At 36.1% G+C, this 25882-nt stretch overlaps 1 protein-coding gene across 1 annotated transcript; it reads left to right on the plus strand.

Annotated features, from left to right (window-relative positions):
- Positions 1-2323: 2323 nt before the first annotated feature.
- Positions 2324-3262, plus strand: LOC119532783 (olfactory receptor 5H8-like). Its single transcript, XM_037835104.1, has one exon. The coding sequence runs from the start codon at positions 2333-2335 to the stop codon at positions 3260-3262; it is 930 nt and encodes a 309-aa protein (XP_037691032.1). The 5' UTR covers positions 2324-2332.
- Positions 3263-25882: the final 22620 nt, after the last annotated feature.

Below are 25882 nucleotides of genomic sequence, written 5' to 3' on the forward strand. Positions count from 1 at the left end.
AATTAGTGATTTGGTGTTACTTGGGAGCCACTTTTAAGTAAAAATCCACTGAAAACTAGAATAATTGGTTTGGGTTATTTATATAGGCTGTATTCAAGATGCAGCCTTTGATGCTCTTTTATTTTGTCAAAGTGATGTATAAGAAAGTTTTCTATAGTTAAGCCAGCTGTATTAATAGGGAAAGTCATTTCTAATCACTCTAAAGAAAGCGACAGATTTTAAGTACGGAAAAAACTTTCATTCAGTGTCAGTGTATTTCTTATTTTCTTCTCACCTACCCAAATTTCCCTTTCTCCTTCTAAACCCTGTAGATTCCATCTTCTCTTGTCTCTTCAAATGTTCCACAGGAAAACATTCTTTTTTTCTCTACAGGCAGTAGATAAATGCCAACTCTTTTTCACTTTTCATGAAATGCTATATCATTCTCCTTACTGTTTGCACCATGTATTTTCTATTCACTTCTCATTTTTCTCTGACCTCAACTCTGTCAAAAACAGAGATGGAAACTGCTCTAAATAAATTCCATGATAATCTCTTCATTTTCACACTCATTGATCTCTGCTCACTCCTTATCCTACCAGAACATTTATTTTGGCATTTAGCACTGTACTTCACTTTGTCTTCTCTTAATTCCACAACAATAAGCGTCCCAGCTTCCGTCCTACTTTTCTGACCAGTCTGACTCTCTTTTGTTCTAACAAGTGTACTTGGTTTCAAGTGAAAGAAACTAAATTTGTTGATTTATGTAGTAAATTAATTTATTGAAGGGAAAGTGGCTCTAACATAGACTTGCTAAGGATGGTGTAAGAATCAGCTGGGGAAATTTGTAGGAAAAAAAGGGAGATAGATAGCCACAACAGACAGAATCATGTCCCAACCCTGTATCAGTGAAGACTGCAGTCACAGCTGGTAAACTTCAGGTGCCACAGCTTTAATGCCAATGCCACTAGCATGGATGCAGGATGCATTTGCTGAAGTCTTTATAGTGTTGCCTTGGCTACCTTTGCTACCACAATTTGCATTTTTCCATGTACTTTTATGTCCCTCTTTCCATATTCCAAATTCTGGGTGGGTGAGTTTGAGTCCCCAAACCTAAGTCAAATACCTTCACTCCAGGAGCAAGTGGGATGGAAAAGTGAGCTTTGAAGTCTTTTGTGTTTTGAAGTGAATGGCAGCCTTTGGTGCCTTCCAAGTCTGTAGTAGAAAAGGGAATCGTATGTTGGCCATCCTATTTATTACCCCCTTTAATGCCACTTCATCAGAATTCTTTCCTTGCCTTTTTGTTTCTTTCTATCCTCTTCCCATGGATTCATAACCATTACTTCAACTACTAAGGTGACTGCAAGGCATTATGTTTATTAAGCTCTAGTAGACTCAAATTGATAATACATCTCACATGGATGTCAGAGGAACTTTTTCTGCATAAATTTACCAAAGCATATGAGTTCTCAATTTCAATATTTGATGGCCATTTATGCAGTCATCAAGTACTCCTCTATCATTCACTGACTAACGCCTTCACATCTAATGTATCAGTGAGTCCTAGTGATACTATGTTCTGAATTATTTAAATCTATCTTTTCGTCTTCCTTGTCACTCCAATGTCATATAACACATGGACTAGATAATACACATGTTTAAATCATCTTGGAAACATTTTTAAATGAATATTCCTGGACCTCTTTTTGACCTAATGAATCAATTTCTACAGTATTATCTCATAATTTTTATTTTGCCAAAAAAACTCCCACAGGCAATTTTGATGTGTAATCCAGTTTGGGAACAAATAGTCAATAGTTGAAACATCCTGACTAGCATGCCTGACTCCATTTATCCTCCCTGTAGACTATTTTGTACACCACTAAATATTTAATTTGGGGACATCTTAAAAGGCCACTTCCTGCTTAAAACTTTTCAGTGCATGGTTATTGACTGAGGGCTAAATTTCAAGATCCTAAACATGTCAATTCATTTTATAATCCAAGTCCTTCAAAAATCTTTACATAGACTCAGCATCCATGAGACACTCACATAGAATTTCCTTCTCATACTTACCAGTGACCCTATATATTTATCATACACTTAGAATACTTGGTTTATCTAAATTTATTAATTCCTACACATTATGAGCTGATATAATTGCATTCATTTCCATTTCTTAATCTCCAAAAATGTTTCCACAAATTATAGTCATAATAAATAAAAATAAAAGTTCACTATGATAAGATGATTTAATTTCAATTCTCTTCCCCCAATTTCACCTTATAAATCCTTGGTGAATGTTCTTTTCTACATTTATTCCATTTTATTTCAGTGAATATCCAGTGAAGACATGGAAAAGGAAAATGCAACATTGCTGATAGAGTTTGTTCTCACAGGACTCACAGATCAACCAAAGTGGCAAATGCCCTTATTCCTGGTGTTCTTGGTGGTATATCTCATCACCATGGTGGGGAACCTAGGACTGATTGCTCTCATCTGGAAGGATCTTCACCTTCACTCTCCCATGTACTTATTCCTTGGGTGTTTAGCTTTTGTGGATGCTTGGCTATCATCCACAGTGACCCCTAAGATACTGATCAGCTTCTTGACCAAGAGTAAAATAATATCTCTATCTGAATGCATGATACAATTTTTTTCCTTTGGATTTAGTGCAACCACAGAATGTTTTATCCTGGCAACAATGGCATATGATCGATATGTAGCCATATGCAACCCTTTACTTTATCCTGTGATTATGACCAATAGCCTATGCATCCAGCTCTCAGTCTGGTCATTTGTAGGTGGCCTTCTTCATGCCTCTATTCATGGAGGTTTTTTATTCAGATTAACCTTCTGTAAGTCCAGCATATTACATCACTTCTACTGTGACATAATACTATTGTTTAAGATTTCCTGTACTGATGCATCTATTAATTTTCTGATACTTTTTATTTTCTCTGGTTCAATTCAGGTATTCACCATTATGACAGTTCTTTTCTCTTATACATTCATTCTCTTTACAGTCTTAAAAAATAAGTCTGTAAAAGGCATAAGGAAAGCCTTTTCCACCTGTGGAGCCCATCTCTTATCTGTCTCTTTATACTATGGTCCTCTTCTCTTCATGTATGTGCACCCCAGATCTCCTCAGGCAGATGATGAAGATATGATGGATTCTTTGTTTTATACTGTCATAATTCCTTTTCTAAATCCAATTATCTATAGTTTGAGAAATAAGAAAGTCATAGATTCACTGGCTAAAACATTAAAAGGGAAATGTTAATGTGAAGTTCTCATACTAAACTATTTACTTGTTATTAAACTTTTATAACATTGTGCAGTTAGTTGTGGCTATAGTTTGCTTAGTGTACAAAGTTTCTGTAGTGATAATTGTACCAATATTTTCTTAGTATGGTTATTCAGATTTTAACCAGGCAACTCTCCCTAACACGTATTATGGGCTAATATTACTCTGATAACAAAGCCAGATAAAGACATCACAAGTAAAGAAAATTGTACACCAATTTCACTTATGAATGTAGATCAAAAATCCTCAACCTAATACTAGCAAATTAAATCTAACAGCATATTAAATTGAGTATACACTGTGCTCCAGTTTTTATGACTTGAGTTATTAACCTAATAAAGTATTTAAGATATTTGTGTATATTACTCAAAAACATACAATAAATTTTAATCATGTAATACATGGCACTTAAAGCAGAAAACACATGTAAGCATTATAAATGATCATATGTTCTTAATATGGATTTATAAATGTATCAAATGCTAAGATAATGTAGTTTCTCTGAAATGGACTTCAGTAGGATGTTTTTGATTCTAAAACACTGTATATTTCCTAGAGACTTATCTCACAATTAACTCTATAGTGGTGACAGACTTGTGGCTGGATGAGCACATATAAGTCTCAGCAATTTTGCTAGCCATCAGAAAGTCATTTAACCTAATTTATTGGGAAATGTTGAATTTTACATCTTATAGAGATTCACTTCATTTACCACACAGAGAAATAAGCAAAAATGAGAATTCATTGTTAAAAAATATGAAGTGAATTAAGGCAGGAGTAGTAGGGCTATACTGTTACGAAGCTGATGTCAGCTCAATATGCATATTTTGAGAAAAAAGGTGTATTCTTTCACTGTACAGATACCTTCTAAGGCCCTTTCCAATTGTTTTCATATCACGGGCCATCAGAAAAGATTCCATAATTCAAATTCTAACATATTAGATAGAAGAATCAAAATTAAGTTGTGGATATGGGATAAATAAAAAATCAGAAATGGCAGAATGGCAATTTCCCAAGAATTAGCAAAAATAGGCAAGTTATGTAAATTAACATTTAAACATTGCCATTTGTGTTGTTGAAAATCAAGATGTTTGGTTGCATATTACCAAAACTTAGATAATGTTAAGATGATATGATGTTCCAATACCCAGTTGATGACTGGGGAAAATATGAAAAAGATTAAGTGCTTGGATGTTCTGTGCCTGAAAGGTCCTTGAAAGTTAGCTTTCCCATGCCCCACAGTCTTTAAGTATAATGAGTCATTCATCTTCAGGTGCACACCCTTCTGTCCAACTCTGAACACTAAAGTCCCATTTACATTCCTACTGAGACCCCTGAGGTCCCAGACCTCAAAGTTAGCCATCTCTGTTTCTCAAGTTCTAGTCTCCCAATCCAGCTGATACAGTCTTACTTCCCAAAGACTGCTGTCAGGTTATTCTTCATAAAGACAATTCTCATTAAATATGACCCTCTTCAGTAACTTTTAATGGATTATCATTGTTAACTTATGTGTATAGATATTCTAGATAGATGATAGATACACAGATTGATCTGTAACTATACATATGTATACGCTTATTTTTTCATGTTTGCTCCTCAGTTTTATGCCTCTTCAAAATTCACCAAAATCTCTTGTCCACTGATGTGATCTCATTATCACTGAAGTTACAGATCTTTCCTTTTTTACATCTTTTTGTCATTGAAAGAGAGGTAAAATATATACCTGTACAAAGTTAATATTTTGGACAAGATATTTTGCTGATTCCTTTAAAAAGAAGCTGTGAAACTAAATATGTATTATTAAGTGGATATTTAGATGCAAATGATGATAACATAAAGTTCATCCAGTTATCTGGAAGACTGGTGATTAAAACTACCCCCTGGAAATGCTAATGCTATAGCAGAAATGCTATTTATTATGAAGTTACATTTATTTTCTTAATCTGGAGATTTAAAAGAATTCATAGTTTCTCTTTATATACACATACATATATACACTTTTCATCATTTTATATCTTGAACTTTTCAGATTGCTACACTGAATTTTCTGAGATTGTGTTCAAAAAAACAAGATAATTAGGATTTAGGTAAAAACACAAATCTTATGAAGTTTCTCAAAGTCTGGAATCATGTTTCTCAAAGTCTGGGTTATGGAATAGTTATAGCAGAATATTATTGATTATGTGTGTTATTTATATACCAGAATTTCTCTGCTGTAGGCCTAGTAGCAGTAGTAGTAGTAATATAATTTTGGATCTGTTAAAAATGGTTCTCAGGTAGTGGGGTAAGATGGCAGAGTGGTGAGGTGTGGAATTTTGTCACTTCTCTAGGGCAGCAAGTAATTAACCAAGAACTGTATGAAACAGCATTTTTGGGGGCTCCAGTGACCAGTCATGCATCATACACTAATCAGGAATGGGTGGAACACTGGAGACCACAGTGAAACCTGTAAGTTCCTCAAGCCAGGGTTCTGGCACACCTCCCTGCCCAGACTCCACAGACTGTCTTACAGCTGGCTCCCTGGAGGAAAAAAAAAAAATCTGCTGGGAGAAAGAAGGGAGGCTCAACCCAGGCACAACTGTAGAATTAATTAACAAATTAATTAACTTTTGGAGTTGGGGGTGTTCAGGGTGCTGGAGAAGGGCTGGGCTCTGGGAAGGGGGCACATGGAAGTGGGCACCCATTCCATGGCTCAAAAAAGGCTCCTTTTTGTTTCTATATTTTGCCCCTTTTCTTACTGTCTGACTCCTTATCTTTTTATGATTCAACAGCCCACTGGCAAGGGTGGAATTAAATCTGTTGGAGAGTAACTATTCAAATAACAGCCTAAAGCACATATCTTTAAATACTCTATACTGACACTGATAAAACCTGGGGGTTGGGGAAAGGCCTTAAAAAGGGATTTCTATTTCCTTTTTCTTTTTCTTTTTCTTTACTTTTTAAATAACTATTCTAAGTAGCTCTTTATAGGAAACCTCAGATAATATCAAATGCCCTCTGGACCCAGGCAATGGAGAGCTGGGATATGTCTGACAGACAAAACAATGAACCCAGTGGGGGAGACAATTCCAAAACTGCATAACTTCCTGAAGAAAGGGGGTGTGTTCCAGTTCAATTGGCAGCCTTCCTTCAAAGAACTCAGACCCCAGGGGCAGGAAAACAGAAACCTGCTTCAGTCAGCCACACCCCTGACAGGGACAGAGACAGCAGGAGAACTACAGGCACCACTCCACTTTATACTGGTTTGGGAGCTGCAGGCTGGCAAGTGCCACCTGCTGGAAAGGATAGGAAAAGCACAGAGTTTCAGTCCTCATGGAGGGTCTCATTCTCAGATAAACTCCATATTTTCCTCCTGAGACTGTGGCATCTCTTCACTGGGAAAACCTGACTGGGGTTGACTATATCTGAGGAGAAACTCTCACAAAAAGGCTACATAGAGACAGGGCAAGAAACAGAAAATCAAAAGGTGAAAAACTCTGATCAGTGAAATAGAACATAAGTTAGCAGTCTACAGCAAGTTGAACTGAAAACCAAAGGATAGAGAACAAAGCCAACCAACAAGAAAACTCTAGGAAAAAGTGTGAAAATGAGCTCCAGAATAAACTAATCAAGAAAATTAGATGCCTAGACAGATTAAGATAACAAGGAATACTAGGAAACATGAAAATATGGACCAGCCAGTAAAAGAAATAGTTCAACTGAGATAAAGGACTTGAAACAACTAAATAAAGATGTTCAGACAAATCTCCTAAATCAATTCAATGAACTGAGGGAAGATATAGCAAAAGAGATGTAGGATATGAAGAAGACACAGGATGACCATAAAGAAGAATTTATAAACTTGAAAAAACAAATGGCAGAACTTATGGGAATGAAAGGTACAATAGAAGAGATGAAAAGCACAATGGAGGGATACAACAGTAGATTTGAACAGGCAGAAGAAAGGATCAGTGAACTGGAAGACAAGACATTTGAATTCATACACATAAAAGAACACATAGGGAAAAGAGTGGGAAAATACAAGCAAGGACTTAGGGAGCTGAATGACAATATGAAGTGCATGAATATATGTGTTATGGGTTTCCCAGAAGGAGAAGAGAAGGGAAATGGGGTAGAAAGAATAATAGAAGAAATATTCAAAGAAAATTTCCCAACACCTATGAAAAACATAATATTACAGATTCTAGATGTACAGCATACCCCAAACAGAATAGATACCAATAGACCTACTCCAAGACATTTATTGATCAGATTGTTCAACGTAAAAGACAAAAAGAGAAATCTGAAAGCAGCAAGAGAAAACCAATCTATCATATGAAAGGGAAGCTCAATAGGAATATGTACAGATTTCTCCACAGAAATCATGGAAGTGAAAAGAAAGTGGTATGAAATATTTAAGACACTGAAAAAAGCCAACCAAGAATTCCATATCTAGTAAAACTGCCCTTCAAAAATTAAAATATTTTCAGACAAACAGACACTGAGAGAGTTTGTGAATAAGAGACTGGCCCTATGAGGAATACTAAAGGGAGTGCTAAAGGCTGATAGGGAAAGACAGGAGAGAGAGGGTTGAAGAGTGTAGAAATGAAGACTATCATGAAGGGTAAAAGGTGAGAGAGAAAAAAAATAAGATATGACATACAAAATCGAAAAGACAAATGGTAGAGGAAAGTACTACCCTTACAGTAATAACACTAAATGTTAATGGATTAAAGTCCTCAATAAAAAGACACAGACTGGAAGAATGGATTTAAAAACAGGATCCATATATATGTTATCTACAAGAAACTCACTTTAGACACAAGACAAAAATTGGCTGAAAGTAAAAGGTTGGAAAAAGGTATTTCATGCAAGCAACAACCAGAAAAAAACTGGGAGCAGCTATGTTAACATCATACAAATTAGACTTCAAAAGTAAAGCAATTAAAAAACAAAGAAGAACACTATATATTAATAAACATGCCAATTTATTAAAAAATATGTTAATAATAAATATTTATGTACCAATCCAGAGTGCCTCAAAGTATATGAGGAAAACACTGAGAACACTGAAAGGAGAAACAGATACCTCTACAATAATCATTGGAGATTTCAATACAACACTCTAATCAATGGATAGAAAATCTAGACAGAGGATCAATAAGGAAACAGATGTTGAATGTTACAATAAATGAACTAGACTTAAGAGATATTTATAGAACACTACACCCCACAACTGCAGGAAACAAATTTTTCTCAAATGCTCATGGAACATTCTCTAGGATAGACCATATGTTGGGTCACAATGCAAGTCTCAACAAATTTGAAAATATTAATGTTATATAAAACACTTTCTCAGATCATAATGGAATGAATTTGGAAATAAATAACAGGCAGAAGGTCATAAAATTCATAAATATATGGAAGATAAACAGCACACTCTCAGAAAATCAGTGGGTAAAGGAAGAAATCTCAAGAGAAATTATGAATACTTCAAGGCAAATGACAATTAAAACACAACATATCAAAACTTATGGGATGCAGGAAAGGCAGTTGTGAGAGGGAAATTTATTGCACTAAACACCCATATTAAAAAAGAAGAGAGAACAAAAGTTGAGGAATTAACTGTTCACCTCAAGGAACTAGAGGAAGAATGGCAAATTAACTCCAAAGGAAACAGAAGGGAAGAAATAATGAAGATTAGGGCAGAAATAAATGAAATTGAAAACAGGAAAACAATAGAAAGAATCACAAAACCAGAAGTTGGTTCTTTGAGAAAATCAACAAAATTGGTGGAACCCTAGCTAGGCAAAAAAAAAAAAAAAAAAAAAAAAAAAAAAAGAAAGAAAAAGAAAGGAAAAAAGAGAGAGAGAGAGCAGATGGAAATAAATACAATCAGAATTGGGAAAGGGGGCATAACTACTGTTCATGCAGAAAAGAAGGAGATAATTAGAAGATATTATGAGCAACTTTATGCTAATAAACTAGACAACTTAGATGAAATGGACAACTTCCAAGAAAGTTATAAACATTGACTCAGAAAGAAATAGATGGCCTCAACAAATCAATCACAAAGAGATTGAGGCACTCTTTAATAGGCTCCCCAAAAAGAAAAACACAGGACCAGATGGCATCATGTGTGAATTCTACCAAGCATTCAAGAAAAAATTACTACCAATCCTGCTGAAACTCTTCAGAAAAATTGAAAAGAAGGGAAAGCTACCTAATTCATTCTATGAAGCCAACATCTCCCTAAAACCAAAGTCAGACAAAGATACTACAAAAAGAAAAGAAAAAAAAATTATAGACCAATCTCTTTAATGAATATAGATGCAAAAATCCTCAACAATATACTCACAAATCAAATCCAGGAACACATTAAAAGAATGAAGCACCACAACCAGGTGGGATTTATTTCAGGTATGCAAGGTGGTTTCAACATAAGAAAATCAATTAATGTAATAACCACATCAAGAAATCAAAGCAAAAGAATCACATGATCATCTCAATCAATGAAAAAAATACATTTGACAAAACTTAACATCCTTTCTTCAGGAAAACAGTTCAAAGTATAAGAATAGAAGGGAACTTTCTCAATATGATAAAGGTAGTATAGAAAAACCCACAGCTAACAGCATACTCAATGGGGAAAGATTGAAAGTTTTCCCTGTAAGATCAAGAAAAAGACAGTGATGTCCACTGTCATCATTGTTATTCAACATTGTGCTGGAAGTTCTAGCTAGAGCAATTAGGCAACAAAAAGAAATAAAAGGCATCCAAATTGGAGAGGAAGATGTAAAATGTTCACTCTTTGCAAATGACATGTCTATATGTACAATATCCAGAAAAATCTACAGAAAAGCAGCTAGAACTAATCAATGAATACAGCAAAGTGGCAGGCTACAAGATCAATACACAATAATATGTAGCATACAGATACAAAAGCAATGTGCAACAGGAGGAGGAAGTCAAGAAAAAAATTACATTTACAATAGTAGCCAAAAGAATCAAGTATTTAGGACTAAACTTAATGTAGGCCACAAATGACTGATGCAGAAAAAAATTACTAGAAACTGCTACAAGAAACCAAACAGGACCTAAAAAAAAATGGAAGCACACACTGTGTTCATGGATTGGAAGACTAAATATAGTTAAGATGTCAATTCTACCTAAACTAATTTATGGATTCAATGAAATACCAATTAAAATCCCAGCAACCTACATTGCAGAAGTAGAAACAAATAACCAATTTTTTTGGAAAGGCAAGGTACCTCAAATGACCAAAAATATCTTGAGAAAGAGGAACAAAGTGGGTGGTCTCACACTACCTGACTTTGAAACATATTACAAAGCTACAGTGTTCAAAACAGCATGGTACTGGCATAAGGATAGATATACCAACCAAAGGAATTGAATTGAATATTCAGAAATAGACCTGTGCATCTACAGGCAACTGATCTTTGATAAGACAGTCAAGCCAAAGCAACTATGACAGAGCAACCTTTTCAATCAGTGGTATTTGGAGGACTGGATCTCTATTTCCAAAAGAATGAAAGAGGACTCCTATCTCACACCTTATACAAAAATTAATTTGAAATGGATCAAAGACCTAAACATTAGTGCTAAGCCCATAAGACTCTTAGTAGACAATGTAGGAAAATATCTTTTTTTTCTTTTTTTTTTTTTATTGGGGTTGTTCAGATACCATACAATTATCCAAAGATCCAAAGTGTACAATCAGTTGCCCCTGGTACCCTCATACAGCTGTGCATCTATCACCACACTTAATTTTTGCTCAATTTTTAGAAACTTTTCATTACTCCAGACAAGAAATAAAGTGAAAAATGGAAAAAAAAAAAAAAAAAAAAAAGAAAAAGAAAAGGAAACTCGAATCCTCCCATATCCCTAACCAACGCCCCTCAATTGTTGACTGTTAGTGTTGGTGTAGTACATTTGTTACTGTTTATGAAAGAACTCTGAAATACTACAAACTGTTGTATATAGTTTGCAATAGGTATATATTTCTTCATTATATGCCCCTCTATTATTAACTTCTAGTTGTATTGTTATACATTTGTTCTGGTTCATGGAAGAGTTTTCTAACATTTGTACAGTTAATCATGGACATTGCCCACCATAGGATTCGGTTTTACACATTCCCATCTTTTGACCTCCAACTTTCCTTCTGGTGACATATATGACTCTAAGCTTCCCATTTCCACCTCATTCACGCACCATTCGGCACTGTTAATTATTCTCACATCTTGCTACCGATACTCCTGTTCATTTCCAAACATTAAAGTTCATCCTAGTTGAACATTCTGCTCATACTAAGCAACCACTCCCCATTCTTGAGCCTCGTCCTGTATCTTGGTACCTTATATTTCTTGTCTATGAGTTTACATATTATAGTTAGTTCTTATCAGTGAGACCCTGCAATATTTGTCCTTACGTGTCTGGCTTATTTCACTCAGTATATTGCCCTTAAGGTTTTGACATCAACCCATTTTTTTTTTAAGATGGTTTTTTTCACACCCCATACATTCCATCCTAAGTAAACAATCGATGGTTCTCTGTATGGTCACATATTTATATGTTCACCACCTTCACCACTATCTATATAAGGGAATCTACATTTCTTCCACAAGGCAGGAGGGAGCATCAAAGAAGGTAGAGAGGGAAAAGAAAGAGGAAAAAAATGGCAGCCAGGAAGTAGCAACAGGAAAAGCAACCCCAAATCAAAGTTGGGTAAAGAGTCAGACAACACCACCAATGTCAAGTGTAGGACAATATCTTAAAGATCCTGAGATAGGAGTTAGTGTCCTAGACCTTACACCCACGGCATGAGCAACCAAAGAAGAAATGGATAAATATTGTCTCCTCAAAATTAAACACTTTTTTTTGCATCAAAGAACTTTCTCAGAAAAGTAACAAAGCAGGCTACACAATGGGAGACAATATTTGGAAACCAATATCAGATAAGGTTTTAATAACCCAAATATATAAAGGGATCCTACAACTCAACAACAGAAAGACAAACAACCCAATTAAAAAATGGGCAAAGGCATGGACACTTTTCTGAAAAGGAAAAACAAATGGCTCAAAAACATGTGAAAAAATGCTCAACTTCACTAGCTATTACAGAAATCAAAATGACAAAGAGATATCATCTCACACCTACCAGAATGGTCATTATCCAAAAAACAGAAAATTACAAGTACTGGAGAGAATGTGGAGAAAGAGTCACACCTATTCACTGTCAGTGGGATTGTAGAATGGTGTAGCCACTCTGGATGGCAGTGTGTTGGTTCCTCAGAAAGTTAAATATAGATTTGCCATACGATCCAGCTATTCCATTGCTAGTTATATACACAGAAGTACTGAGAGTTAAGAAACAAACAGACACTTGTAAACCAATGTGATAACACAGGCTATCAGGAGTTAGAAATAGGGTATTAATTGAGCATTTGATGCTGAAAGACTACAGATGCTCAGTAGGATTTATTGTATAGATCCAAAAATAAATAGCATAATACTGTGTGATGGTAGCACAATATTGTAAGTACACTGAACAAAGATGCTTAAGAGTTAAGCTGAAAAATAAGGGCTAAGGAAATGTATGACACCAGAGGTAAAGACAGACAATAAAGACTGGATCTGTATAACTTAGCAAAAACTGGATTGTCAATGATGGCAACTGATTGTATAAATATAAAAATGTTTTTACAAAACAAACAAATGTCAACCATGCAAAGTGTTAAAAAGAGATGATATAGGGGAAAAACTATAATCAAACAAACTGGAGACTATGGTCAACAGTAACATTGCAGTATGCTTCCATTTTATGTAACAAAGGCAACATACAAAATCTAAGTGTGTATGAGAGGAGGATATAAGAGAGAGACAAGGGATTCTTAGTAGTGGTGCTGTCTGATCTTACTATTATATTGTATTGCATGGTATTTTATTTTTCTTTTTATTACCTTTTTTATTATTTTTTCAAAAAACTTTTTCATAGTAATCAATACGTTCAAGTGCTGACTGTGGTGATACATGCACAAATATATGATGATGCCATGAGCAGTTAATTGTACTCAGTGGATAATTGTATGCTATGTGAATATATTTCTATAAAATTGTAGAAAATAATATAAATAGGGATAAAAGTTCTGGAGAAAATATGGAAAGAGGGTTGTACCTATTTCCTGTTGGTTAGAAGGCAGAATAGCATAGCCTATCGAGAAGACAGAGTGGTGGTTCCATAAGAAGCTAAGTATGTGGGTGCCATAAGGTCCTGCAACCTCATTATGGGGTAAATACTTGGAAGATCTGAGAACAGGACATGTATGGACATTTTCACAATGATGTTTATGGAGGCAGTATTCATGATTTGCTATGGGTGGAGGTGGCCTAAGGATACATTGACTGAGGAACAGGATGGTGAACTGTGATGTGTGCATACAATGGAATATTGAGCAACTGCAAGAAGGAGTGAAGCTGGAAGACATGCAACAAGGTGAATGGATCCTGTATACAGCATTTTGAGTGAAGTGCACTAGAAACAAAGACAAACATTATAATGCCTCATCAATATGGACTAACTACAGTGTGTAAACTCAGAATTGAATCTTAGAGCACAGCTTATCAGGGGAAAGCTTATTGTAATGGTCCCTAGATTGTAAACTCTTACAGCAGTTTCACATCTATTCCTGAATTGTAATGGCTATGTCCAAATTCTGAGATCCTGATCCCTTTGTGTATAACCTGATTGGTCTCTCAAAATTTGGGAATCTGTGTAACACCTGAAACTCAGAGCTAGAGCTAAGCAGATAGGTATGTCAGTGTGCCGGTTTGAATGTATTGTGTCCCCCAAACGCCATTATCTTTGTGGTCTTGTGGAACAGACGTTTTGGTGCTGGTTAGATTTGCTTGTAATGTGCCCCACCCAGTTGTGGGTGGTGACTTTGGTGGGATACTCCCATGGAGGTGTGACCCCACCCATTCAGGGTGGGCCTTGATCAGTGGAGCCATATAAACCATGCTGACTCAAAGAGACTGAACGGAGTGCAGCTGTGAGTGACGTTTTGAAGAAGAGCAAGCTTGCTAGAGAGGAATGTCCTGGGAGAAAGCCATTTTGAAACCAGAACTTAGGAGCAGATGCCAGCCATGTGCCTTCCCAGCTAACAGAGGTTTTCTGGATGCCATTGGCCATCCTCCAGTGAAGGTACCCAATTACTGATGTGTTAACTTGGACACTTTATGGCCTTAAGACTGTAACTGTGTAGCTAAATAAACCCCCTTTTTATAAAAGCCAATACATCTCTGGTGTTTTGCATTCTGCAGCATTAGCAAACTAAAACAGTCAGTATTAGTGTATACAGCAACTATTAAAAATGCTGAAAAAGAGTACTTGCTTCAATTAGAGAGATGAATGAAGCAGATCTGGTTAGGACCAGGACAAACCAAACCAAAGGATAAAATACAATACTGACTGTGTTTTGAAACTTCAACTTCTGTGAATAAAAATTGAGATCTGGTAGGTTTGTATAGGTTAGACTGAAATAGTGACACATCCCAAAGTAATTCTGGCAGAGAATAAAAATATATATGTAGGGTTCCCCTGAGAAGCTGGGGGAAAATGTGGAAGTGTTGGACTTCTTTGGCTGGGTTGTTACTGATGTTCTCACAAACACTGAGGACTGATGTTTTGGTATTCTGAGCCCTCTCTCCTGGGGCTTGCCATTATGAAGATTCTTACTTCAAAGGAGAGGCTAAACCTGCTTATAATTGTGTCTAAGTGTATCCCCCTGAGTGCCTCTTTGTTGCTTAGATGTGGCCCTCTCCCTCTAGCTAAGCCAACTTGGCGGTGAACTTGCTGCTCTCCCCGCTACATGGGACCTGACCCCCAGGGGTGTAAATCTCCCTGGCAAGGCAGGATAGGACTCCCAGTGTTGAATATGAACCTGGCATTGTGGGATTCAGATCATGTTGACCAAAAGGGGGTGAAGTGAAACAAGATAAAGTTTTAGGGGCTGAGACATTTCAAATAGATTAGAGAGGTCACTCTGGTGGGCATTCTTATGCACTGTATAGATATCTCATTTTAGGTTTAATTGTATTGGAATAGCTAGAAGTAAATACCTGAAACTACCACACTCCAACCCAGTAGCCTTTACTCTTGAAGATGATTGTATAAGTATGTAGCTTACAAGGGGTGACAGTGTGATTGTGAAAACCATATGGATCACACTCCTTTTATCCACTGTATGGATAGATGAGTAGAAAAATGGGGACAAAAACTAAATGGAAAATAGGGTGGGATGGAGGGTTTGATTTGGGTGTTCTTTTTTACTTTTATTTTTTATTCATATTTTTATTCTTCCTGTTGTAAGGAAAATGTTCAAAAATAGATTTGGGTGATGAATGCACAACTATATGATGGTGCTGTGAACAGTTGATTGTACACCATGGATGATTGTATGGTATGTGAATATATCTCAATAAAATTGAATTAAAAAAAAAAAAAACTTGTTTCTCAAACCCAGAATCACTGGGAAGGCTAATCAAAACAAAGATTTCTGGGCTCTACTAGAATTTCTCTTTTTTGTTATTGTTGTCATTGTTGGTAACTAATATTTACTGAGAATTGACTATGTACAATATTTTGTGTTGGGTACATTCTGTGTATGAAATTGATGAATCTCTATAGCTAAATAATACCAGGTTTTTATAATCCTTGTATTATGGATGATAAAATTGAGACACAGAGCAATTCAGCAACATGCCCAAGATGAGCCAGCCAATAAGTATTGGAGACAGGTTGTGAACTTAAGCAGTCTGATGCTATAACTCTCACTTATATATACCATGAAGATATCCTTATCCAATTGATACAAAGAACCCAAATATCAGATTTATAACTTTGTACCAAAACTCATAGCAATTTGGAAGTCAATTATTAGTGAAAATATTTTCTTCTTTCTTCTCTGACTTGTGAGACTTAAAATTATGCTTCACATATTGATTAGTCCTAGAATTTATTTGTTGTATTACAGCAAAATTGTCCTTCCATTTTTTTACCACAACCCATTAAGGAATTCATGAAAGAACATTTTTATTATTGTTCTATTAGCTATAGTCCATCATTTACAATAGGAATCACTGTGCTCTGCAGTCCTATGCTATTTAGCTTTTATTCTAATAACATGTATAAACCTGAAATTTCTCCTTTAACTGGATTCAAATATATATTTCAGTACTGCTAATTATGTTCACAATGTTGTGCTACCATCATCACAATCCATTACCAAAACTTTATATTCATGGGGGTGACATCATCAACATGGTGATGTAAGCAGCTATTGAAACGTTCTCTCCAGGTATTCAGCTAAAAAGTGGGATAACCCTGACTTGTTCAGAACTCTGGTGGAGGGAATAGACTTGAGAAGGACCCTACAAATGCAGAATTGAAGAAAAAGAAAAATATCAGGTAGGAAAAATTTGTTCTGGACTGGCTGGTCCTCTCACCTCTCTCCACTCAGTCTCACACAGTGCAGAAGAAGCACAGAAAAGCAGTCAGAATTCCTCTCACCTCCCACTGGGGTAAGTGACTATAAAATCTCTCACATCAGTGAGACAGATCCCCACCATTTGGAGACCCAGGGACAGGGGAGGACATTTCAAGGCTCAGATTGGTGATGGATGAAGAATCTGAGAAAACATGGGCAGAGACTCCTTCCAGCCCTGGGTCTAGAAGCTGTCCCCCTACCCTACCAGTAGCTGGTGGTCTCATACTTGCCAAGGGGTAGCTAAAATCTGGCAGCTTGGGAAATCCTCTGCCACAGGTGGAGTGGGGGACACAGCTCCACATTGAGTCAGATTTTCCTGGCAAAGTGTGGGCACAAGAACCCCTCAGCTTCAGCCCTGCCCAGTCAGACACAGCAAGAGCACCAGGAGGTAATTCAGCCCCACCCACCCAGACTCAGCCCAGGCCCCAAGAGGCCTAGTAAGAGTGCTGCCACCCCAGGCCTCAGAGAGGGTGGAGCACATTCTGCAAGGATTGAGGAAAGCCTGGCTACCACCTCACTGTTCAGGAGAGGGGAGAGTCTTTGCCCCAGAGAGGCAGAGTCTGGGTGGCATCCTGATGCTTTAGGAGGGTGGGATCAAGAAAAAAGTGGTTTCCCCAATCTGTGGATATGTTGGATCACTCACCCCAGCATTTTGAGAGAGCAAGACTGTTTTGTAATCCTTTGGAAATGGTGGGATTTCCAGTCTTTCAAGCCTGGAAGATAAAATGTCATTGTATAAATGACTCTTAGGCATTGAAATCTAATGAAGTTTGCCATGTGGGTTTTAGGAACCATTTTGGAAGTTGAACCTTGTTTTTCGCCCAATTTATCCCTATGGCAGTGGGAATGTTTATACTATGACTGTCCCTCTTTTGTATATTAGAAGCAGGTAACTTGTTCTAAGTTGCACAGCCAGAAGGAAATTTTTCATTAGGACAGTCCATGCCTGTAACAGATTTTGATAAGACTATATATATCTATACTGTGATGGAATGAATGTATTTTTGCATTTTGAAAGAGCATGTCTTTCTATGGGGTGAAGTGTGCTCATTTGAAACTGTTATGGACCCCAAAAGAGCCATGATCTTTTAACCCAATACTAGGATGGAATATTTTTATTGAGTGTGTCCATGAAGATGTGATTCACCCAGCTGTGTGTGATAATTCTGAATTATTTCCATGGAGGTGTGGACCCCACCTATTCAGGTTGGGTCTTAATTTGTTCACTGGACTACTTAAGGGAGCTCAAGAGCTGACACAGACACTGACATTTAGATATGCTTTGAGATGTCAACAGAGGGATATTTGGAGATGCTAAACTAAGAGATGAAGCCCAGAGATTGCCCTAGAGAAACTAAGAGAGGACCCAGAGACACTTAGGGAAAAACACCCTGGGAGAAAGAAGCAAGGATGCACAGGAGCTGAAAGAGAGAAGCTAAGAGAAATCAAGAGACACTTTGGAGAATGCCATTTTGAAATGCAACCCAGGAGCAAAGCAAGAGTAGACACAAGCTACATGACTTCCCAGCTGACAGAGGTGATCTGGATGCCATTGGCTGCTTGTCCAGTGAAGATATCCTCTTGTTGATGTCTTAGTTTGGACACTTTTATGGCCTTACAACAGTAAATTTGCAACCTTATAAGTCCCCTTTATAAAAGTCAATCCATTTCTGCTGTTTTGCATAACAGAGTATTAGTAAACTGGAACAAGGGGGAGAGCTACCTATTATGTATTAAAGTGAAGCCAACATCTCTCTAATACCAAAACCAAAGATGCTAAAAGAAAATAAAATTATAAACCAATAGTTTTAATGAATACAGATGCAAAAATACTCAACAAAATACTTGCAAATAAAAATCAGCAACACATTAAAAGAATTATACACCATGACCAAGTGGGTTTTATTCCAGGTATGCAAGGGTGGCTCAACACAAGAAAATCAAAATCAATTAATGTAATATACCACATCAATAAATCAAAGCATAAAAACCACATGATTATTTCAATTGATGCAGAAAAGGCATTTGACAAAATTCAACATCCTTTCTAGATGAAAACACTTCAAAGAATAGGAATAGAAGGGAATTTCCCCTACATGATAAAAGAATTATATGAAAAACCCATAGCTAACATCATACTCAGTGGGGAAAGACTGACAGCCTTCCCTCAAAGATCAGGAACAAGACAAAAATGGCCACTGTCACCAGTGTTATTCAGCATTGTGCTGAAAGATCTATCCAGAGCAATTTGGCAAGAAAATGATATAAAAGGCATACAAAATGGAAAAGAAGTAGTAAAATGTTCACTGTTTGCAGCTGACATTATTCCATATGTAGAAAATCTTGAAAAATCTTCAGCAAAACTACTAGAGCTAATAAAGAAATACAGTAAAATGGCAGGATACAAGATCAACATGGAAAAATCAGTAATATTTCTACACACTAGTGAGTAGCCATCTAAGGATGAAATCAAGAAAAATGTCCCATTTACAATAGCAATCAAAAGAATCAGATATTTAGGAATAAATCTAACCAAGTATATACACTACCTATACACAGAAAACTACAAAAAAATTGCTAAAAGTTATCAAGGAAGACATAAATAAATGGAAGGACATACCATGTTCATGGAATGGAAGACTAAATATAGTTGCCAATACCACCCAAATTAATTTATGAGATTCAATTCAATGCCAATTAAAATCCCAACAACTTACTTTGCAGAAATAGAAAAACCAATAACCAAATTCATTTGGAAGGGCAGGGTTCCATGGATAGCTAAAATAACTTGCAAATGAAAAATTAAGTGGGAGGTCTCACACTGCCAAACTTCAAAGCATGTTATAAAGCTACAGTAGTTAAAAGAGCATTGTACTGGCATAAACATAGATGTAGTAACAAGTGGAATCAAATTGAGTGTTCAGAGGTGGACTCCTCATCTACAGACAATTGATTTTTGATAAGATGGTCAAGTCGACTCAACTGGTATATATAGCAGCCTCTTCAATAAATTTTGCTTGGAAAACTGGATATCCATATCCAGAAGAATGAAAGGGGACCCCTTTCTCACACCATTTACAAAAATTAACTCAAAATGGATCAAAGACATAAACATCAGAACCAAGACAATAAAGAGTTTAGAAGAAAATGCAAGGAAATATGTAAAGGGTTTTGTGATAGGAAGTGGTTTCCTAGACCTTAAACCAAAAGTGTTAGCAATAAAAGATGAATGGGATCCCAAGAAAATTGAAAACTTTTGCACTTCAAAAGACTTTTTCAGGAAAGTAAAAACACAGCCTATGCAATGGGAAACAATGGAAACCACATATCACATAAGGGCTTAATATCAAGAATATATAAAGAGATACTACAATTCAACAACAAAGAGACAAACAACCCAATTGAAAAATGGGAAAACCACTTTTCCAAACAGGAAATACAAATGGCTCAAAATCATATGAAAAAAATGCTTAAATTCACTATCAATAAGGGGATTGGAAATAAAAACCACAATATGATATCTTGCACGTACTAGAATGGTCATTACCAAAAAAAAGAAAAAAAACAGAAAACTACAAGTGCTGGGAAGGATTTGGAGGAAAAAGTACACTGATTAACTGTTGGTGGGAATGTAAAATAGTGCAACCACTCTGGAAGGCCATTTGGCAGTTCCTCAGGAAGCTAAGTATAGAATTGCCATATATTCAGCAATCCCATTACTAGGTATATTCTTGGAGGAACTGAGGCTAGGACATGAATGGACAATTGTACATCAATTTTTATAACATCATTATTCACAATTGCCAAGAGATGAAAACTGCCCAAATGTCCATCAATGGACAAGTCAATAAGCAAACTGTGGTATATATATATATATATATATGTACAGCTATAAGGCAAAATAAAGCCATGAAGCATGTGATAACTTGGATGAACCTTCAGGACATTATGTTGCCTGAAATAAGCCAGAAACAAAAAGGACATATACTGTATGGTTTCAATAATATGACCTAACTATAATGAGCAAACTGAAAGTTCAAGATGAGAGCATAGGTTATCAGGAGACAGAAAGAAGTTAGAGTTTGGGCACCTGATGCTGAAGGAGTACAGAATTTTCAACAAGATTGATTTTAAGATTCAGAAATGTATAGCACAATACTGTATGATGGTTGCACAATACTGTAAGTATAGTGAACATATTTGAATGCGAGTATGGCTGAAATAGGAATTCTTGGGGCATGTATGACACCAGAAGGAAAGATAGAGGATAAAAACTTGGGACTATAAAACATAGCAAAACCTAGAGTGGACAGGATGGTGATTAAATGTATAATTATAAGAACATTTTTACTTTACAGAGAACAATGGAATGTAACCATTGCAAGGTGTTAAAAATGGGATGGTATATGGAAAAATTACATTTAATGCAAATTAGGGTCTATGGTTAACTCTAATGTCATACAGAATAACATTGTGACAAAGGAAATTTACCAAAGCTAAGCATCAGTAAGAGGGTTACTTAAGGTCAGGGCATGGGATTCTGGTGGTTGTTATTTCTCTTCTTCCTCTTTTCTGTTCTTCTTTCTTTGAAGAAGAAATGGAAATATTCTCATACAGATTGTTGGTCTGAATGCATAACTATGCAATCACACCAGGAACCATGATTGTACACTTAGAATGAATTGTATGATGTGTGAATAAAAACTATTTAAAAAGTAAACAGAAGGATACAAGTGCTGGAGAACAGGTAAAGAGAGATATACCTATTCCCTGTCGGTGGGGAAGTGAAATGGTTCAGCCCCTCTGGAGGGCAGTATGCTGGTCCACAGGTGGCTAAGTATAGGGTTGCCACATGATCCTGCAACCCTGTTATTAGACAAAGATCTGGAAGAATTGAAAGCAGGGACGCAAATAGGCATTTTCACACTAGTGTTTATGGTGGCATTATTCATGATTTGCAATGAATAGAGATGGCCTAAGGATACATTGATGAACAAGAGGGGAATCATGGTATATACATACAATAGAATATTGATTGACCACAGGAATGAATGAAGTCATTTGGCATCAGTAGTGAAGGAAGCTTGAAGACATTATGTCGAGTGAAATCAACCAGAAACAAAAACACAAATAATGTATGGTGTCACTAATATAAAGTAACTATAATGAGCAAACTCAGAGTTGAATTTGAATGCACAGGTTATCAGGGGATAGAACATGGGCAAAGAATGGGCAATCAATGATTAAGGAGTATAGAATGTTCAAACAAGGCTCAATGTTAACATTCATAGATTGTAAGGTCTTATAGCAGTCAAATATATTCTGGAGTTTCAACTGTTATTTCTGAATTGTGAGACTCTGTGCTCTTTCTGTATAACCTGGTCATTCCCTAGGACTTTGGGTATCTGTGAGATGCCTGAGACTCAGAATTAGAATTTGGTAGCTTGAAAGTCAGCATTACTCCATACAGCAACTGTTAAAGCGATCAGACTCCAATTACAATAATAATACAGTGTAAAGGATGACATTACCTATATTATAAAATTTCAACTTCTGTATGAGACCAAAGGAAGAGGTGTTCACTCAGTGAAAAATTTAAATTTACTGTAGGATACTACCTAATTTAACTTGCCTGGTCAGTTTATTTAAGCAACCCAAATACATGGAACCTAGAATAGTGATTGAGATCATATTATTCTGCAATATAATACCCAGATACATTCCAGAGTATTTTCAGCAGAAAAATGAAAAGCATTAGCAAAATCTACTTGAGAGACTGGGGGAAAATGTGGAACTATTAAACTTCCTTACCTGGGGAATTCTTGATATTCTCTCAGGTACTAGGAATTCACAATTGATTAAGCCAAGCCCTCAATCTCAAGGCTACCCTTTATGAAAATTATTTCTGCCATGACAAAGCTAGGCCTGCATGTAATTATGCCTAAGAGTCATCTTCAGAGAGCCTCTTTTTTTGCTCAGATGTGACCTCTCTCTTTACTCCAACTCTGCAAATAAACTCATTACACTCCCCACTATGTGGGATATGACTCCCAGGGGTGTAGCTCTCCCTGGCAACGTGGGACATGACACACAGGGTAAGCCTGGCCTGGCATTGTGGGATTGAAAGTGGCTTTTGGACCAAAAAGGGAAAAGAAATTGAGCAAAATAAAGTTTCAATGGCTAAGAAATTTCAAGTAAGGTCAAGAGGTCATTCTGGAGGTTACTCTTATGCAAGCTTTAGCCAGATATTTCAAATTGCCAAAGAATGTCAATCCCCAACCAACAGTGTTCCTGGAAATCCTAGGAAGTGCACTGGGTTCTAAGTCTCTATAAAAGTTTTTCCTAGTAAGATTATTTTTTCAGAAACTTAAGGCCTTCAGATTGATCCTCTGCCAGAAAAGCCCTGAAACCTAGAGGTACCAGTCTCTCCAAGAAGAGCAATCAGTTTCATGTCTCTGCCCCATAAGGTCAACACCATTTTCCATCACAAAGAAGTTGAAATTGTCATTGCCAAGGTATACATGAAGACTGAAAGATCAAATGAGAGGGAGAAGGTATAGCTGAGAAATTTGGATTTAACAAATGACGGCCAATACTGACTCATTATATAGGTATTCCTTTTACTGTCTAGTATTTTAGAATAGCCAGACAGAAATACCTGAAGTTGTGTAACTGTAATGTTTGTAAAATGATACAGCAAAAAAAGAAGGTCATTTGCCCATGTTTGTATGGATCTACTTCTGGATATTTTGTTCTGTTCCACCGATCTATGTATCTAGCTCTGACAATACTACAATATTTTAGTTAACCCACCCCTATTGTAAGTCTTAAAATTGGAAAGAATGCAATATTAATGATCAATAAGAGGGAGGGGTAAGGGGTATGGGATGTTCAGAGTCTTCTTTTTACTTCTTTTTCTGGAGTAATTCAAATGTTCTAAAACAATCATAATGATGAATATGCAAAGATGTGATGATACTGTGAACCATTTATTATATACTTTGGATAGATTTTAGGTTGTGTGAATATATCTCAATAAAATTACATTAAAAAAACTTTATATTCATTCCAAATAGGAATGCTGGAAAATGTGAACATTAACTACACATTCCCCACCACCAACCCAGTCCCTGGTAACCTGTATTCTAGATTCTGACTCTTATGAATTTGCTTATTCTAATTATTTCTTATCATTGAGATCATAAAACATTTGTCCTTTTCTGTCTGTCTTATTTCACTCAACATGATGTCTTCAAAGTTAATCCATGTAAGAGCATGAATCAGAACTTCATTCAATTTTAATGCTGAATAATATTCCATTGTATGTATATACCACATTTTGTTTATCTATTCATGGGTTGTTTCCTTCTTTTGGCAATTACAAATAATGCAGCTAAGAATATTGATGTGCAAATGTCTGAATCCCTGTTTTCAAATCTTTTAGGTACATACCTAGAAATAGGTTTGCCAGGTCACATAGTAATCCCATACTTAACTTTCTGAGGTAAGACCAAACTGTCTTCCACAGTGGCTGCACAATTTTACATACCCACGAGCAATAAATGAGTACTTGTATTACTCTGCATCCTTTCCAGCACTTGCAATTTTCCATTTCTTTAGAAGTGGGTATGAAATGATATCTTACTGTTATTTTGATTTGCATTTCCCTAATAGCTAATGATGTTAAGCATCCTTCTCTGTGCTTTTGGCCATTTTATATCTTCTTTGGAGAAATGTCTATTTAAGACATCTGTCATTTTTTAATGGGCTGTTTTTCTTTTATTGTTTAGTTGTAGGATTTCTTTATATTAAATCCTTATAAGATATGTGGTTTCCAAATAGGTTTCCCCATTGAGTAGGTTCCTTTTACTTTCATGACAAAGTCATTTGATATACAAGTTTTTAGTATTGATGAGGTCCCATTTACCTATTTTTCTTTGTTTGCTTGTGCCTTGGGTAAAAAATCTAAGAAGACACTGCCTAAAGCACAAGGTCCTGAGATGCTTTCTTCTACCAGTTTTATAATTCCTGTTCTTGTATTTACATATATGATCCATTTTGAGTTGATTTTTTATATGGTATGAAATAAGAGTGTCCTTTAATTCTTTTGAACATGAAGGTCCAATTCTCCCATTATCATTTGTTGAAGAGACTTATCATTCCCCATTGAGTGGACTGGGCACCCTTGTCAAAATTCAGTTGGCTATAAATGTTAGGGTTGATTTCTAAACTCTCATTTGATTCCATTGGCCTATATATCTGTTTTGTGCCAGTACCATGCTGTTTTGATTACAAGTTTTAAGATCCAGAAGTTGGATTACTCATAATTTCTTCTTCTTTTTCAAGATGGCTTTACCTATTCTGGGCCACTTATTCTTCTGCATTTAATTTGATGATTGGTGTTTCCTTATCTGCAAAGAGTGCTGTTGGAAATTTGATTGGAACTGTATTGAATCTGTAAATTGCTTTGAGTAGAATTGACATCTTAACAATATTTGGTCTTCTGACCAATGAACATGGAACCTTTCCATTTATTTAAGTCTTCTTTTATTTTGTTGAGCAATGTCTTGTGGTTTTCTGTATACAGGTCCTTAATTCCTTTGTTAGATTTACTCCTAGAAATTTGAATCTTTTAATTGCTATTGTAGATGGATTTTTTTCTTGATTTTTTCTTCATATTGTTCATTGTTAGTATACAGAAATGCTACTAATTTTTGTATGTTGATCTTGTACCATGTCATTTTGCTGAATTCATTTATTAAATCTATGAACTTTGTTGTGAGTATTTCAGGATTTTCCATATAGAGAATCATGACATCTGCAAATAGGGAAAGTTTTGCTCCTTCCTTTCCAATTGGGATACCTTTTATTTCTTTCTCATACCTAATTGTTCCACCTTGAACTTCCAGTACAATGTCGAATAACATTGATGACAGTGGGCCTTGACATCTTGTTCCTGAACATAGAGGGAAAGAACTCAGTCTTTCACCATTATGTAGGTATTAGCTGTGGATTTTTCATAGATGTCGTTTATCATGGTGAGGAAGTG

This window comes from Choloepus didactylus, chromosome 1 (genome assembly GCF_015220235.1).
Source record: "Choloepus didactylus isolate mChoDid1 chromosome 1, mChoDid1.pri, whole genome shotgun sequence".
Taxonomy (NCBI): domain Eukaryota; kingdom Metazoa; phylum Chordata; class Mammalia; order Pilosa; family Megalonychidae; genus Choloepus; species Choloepus didactylus.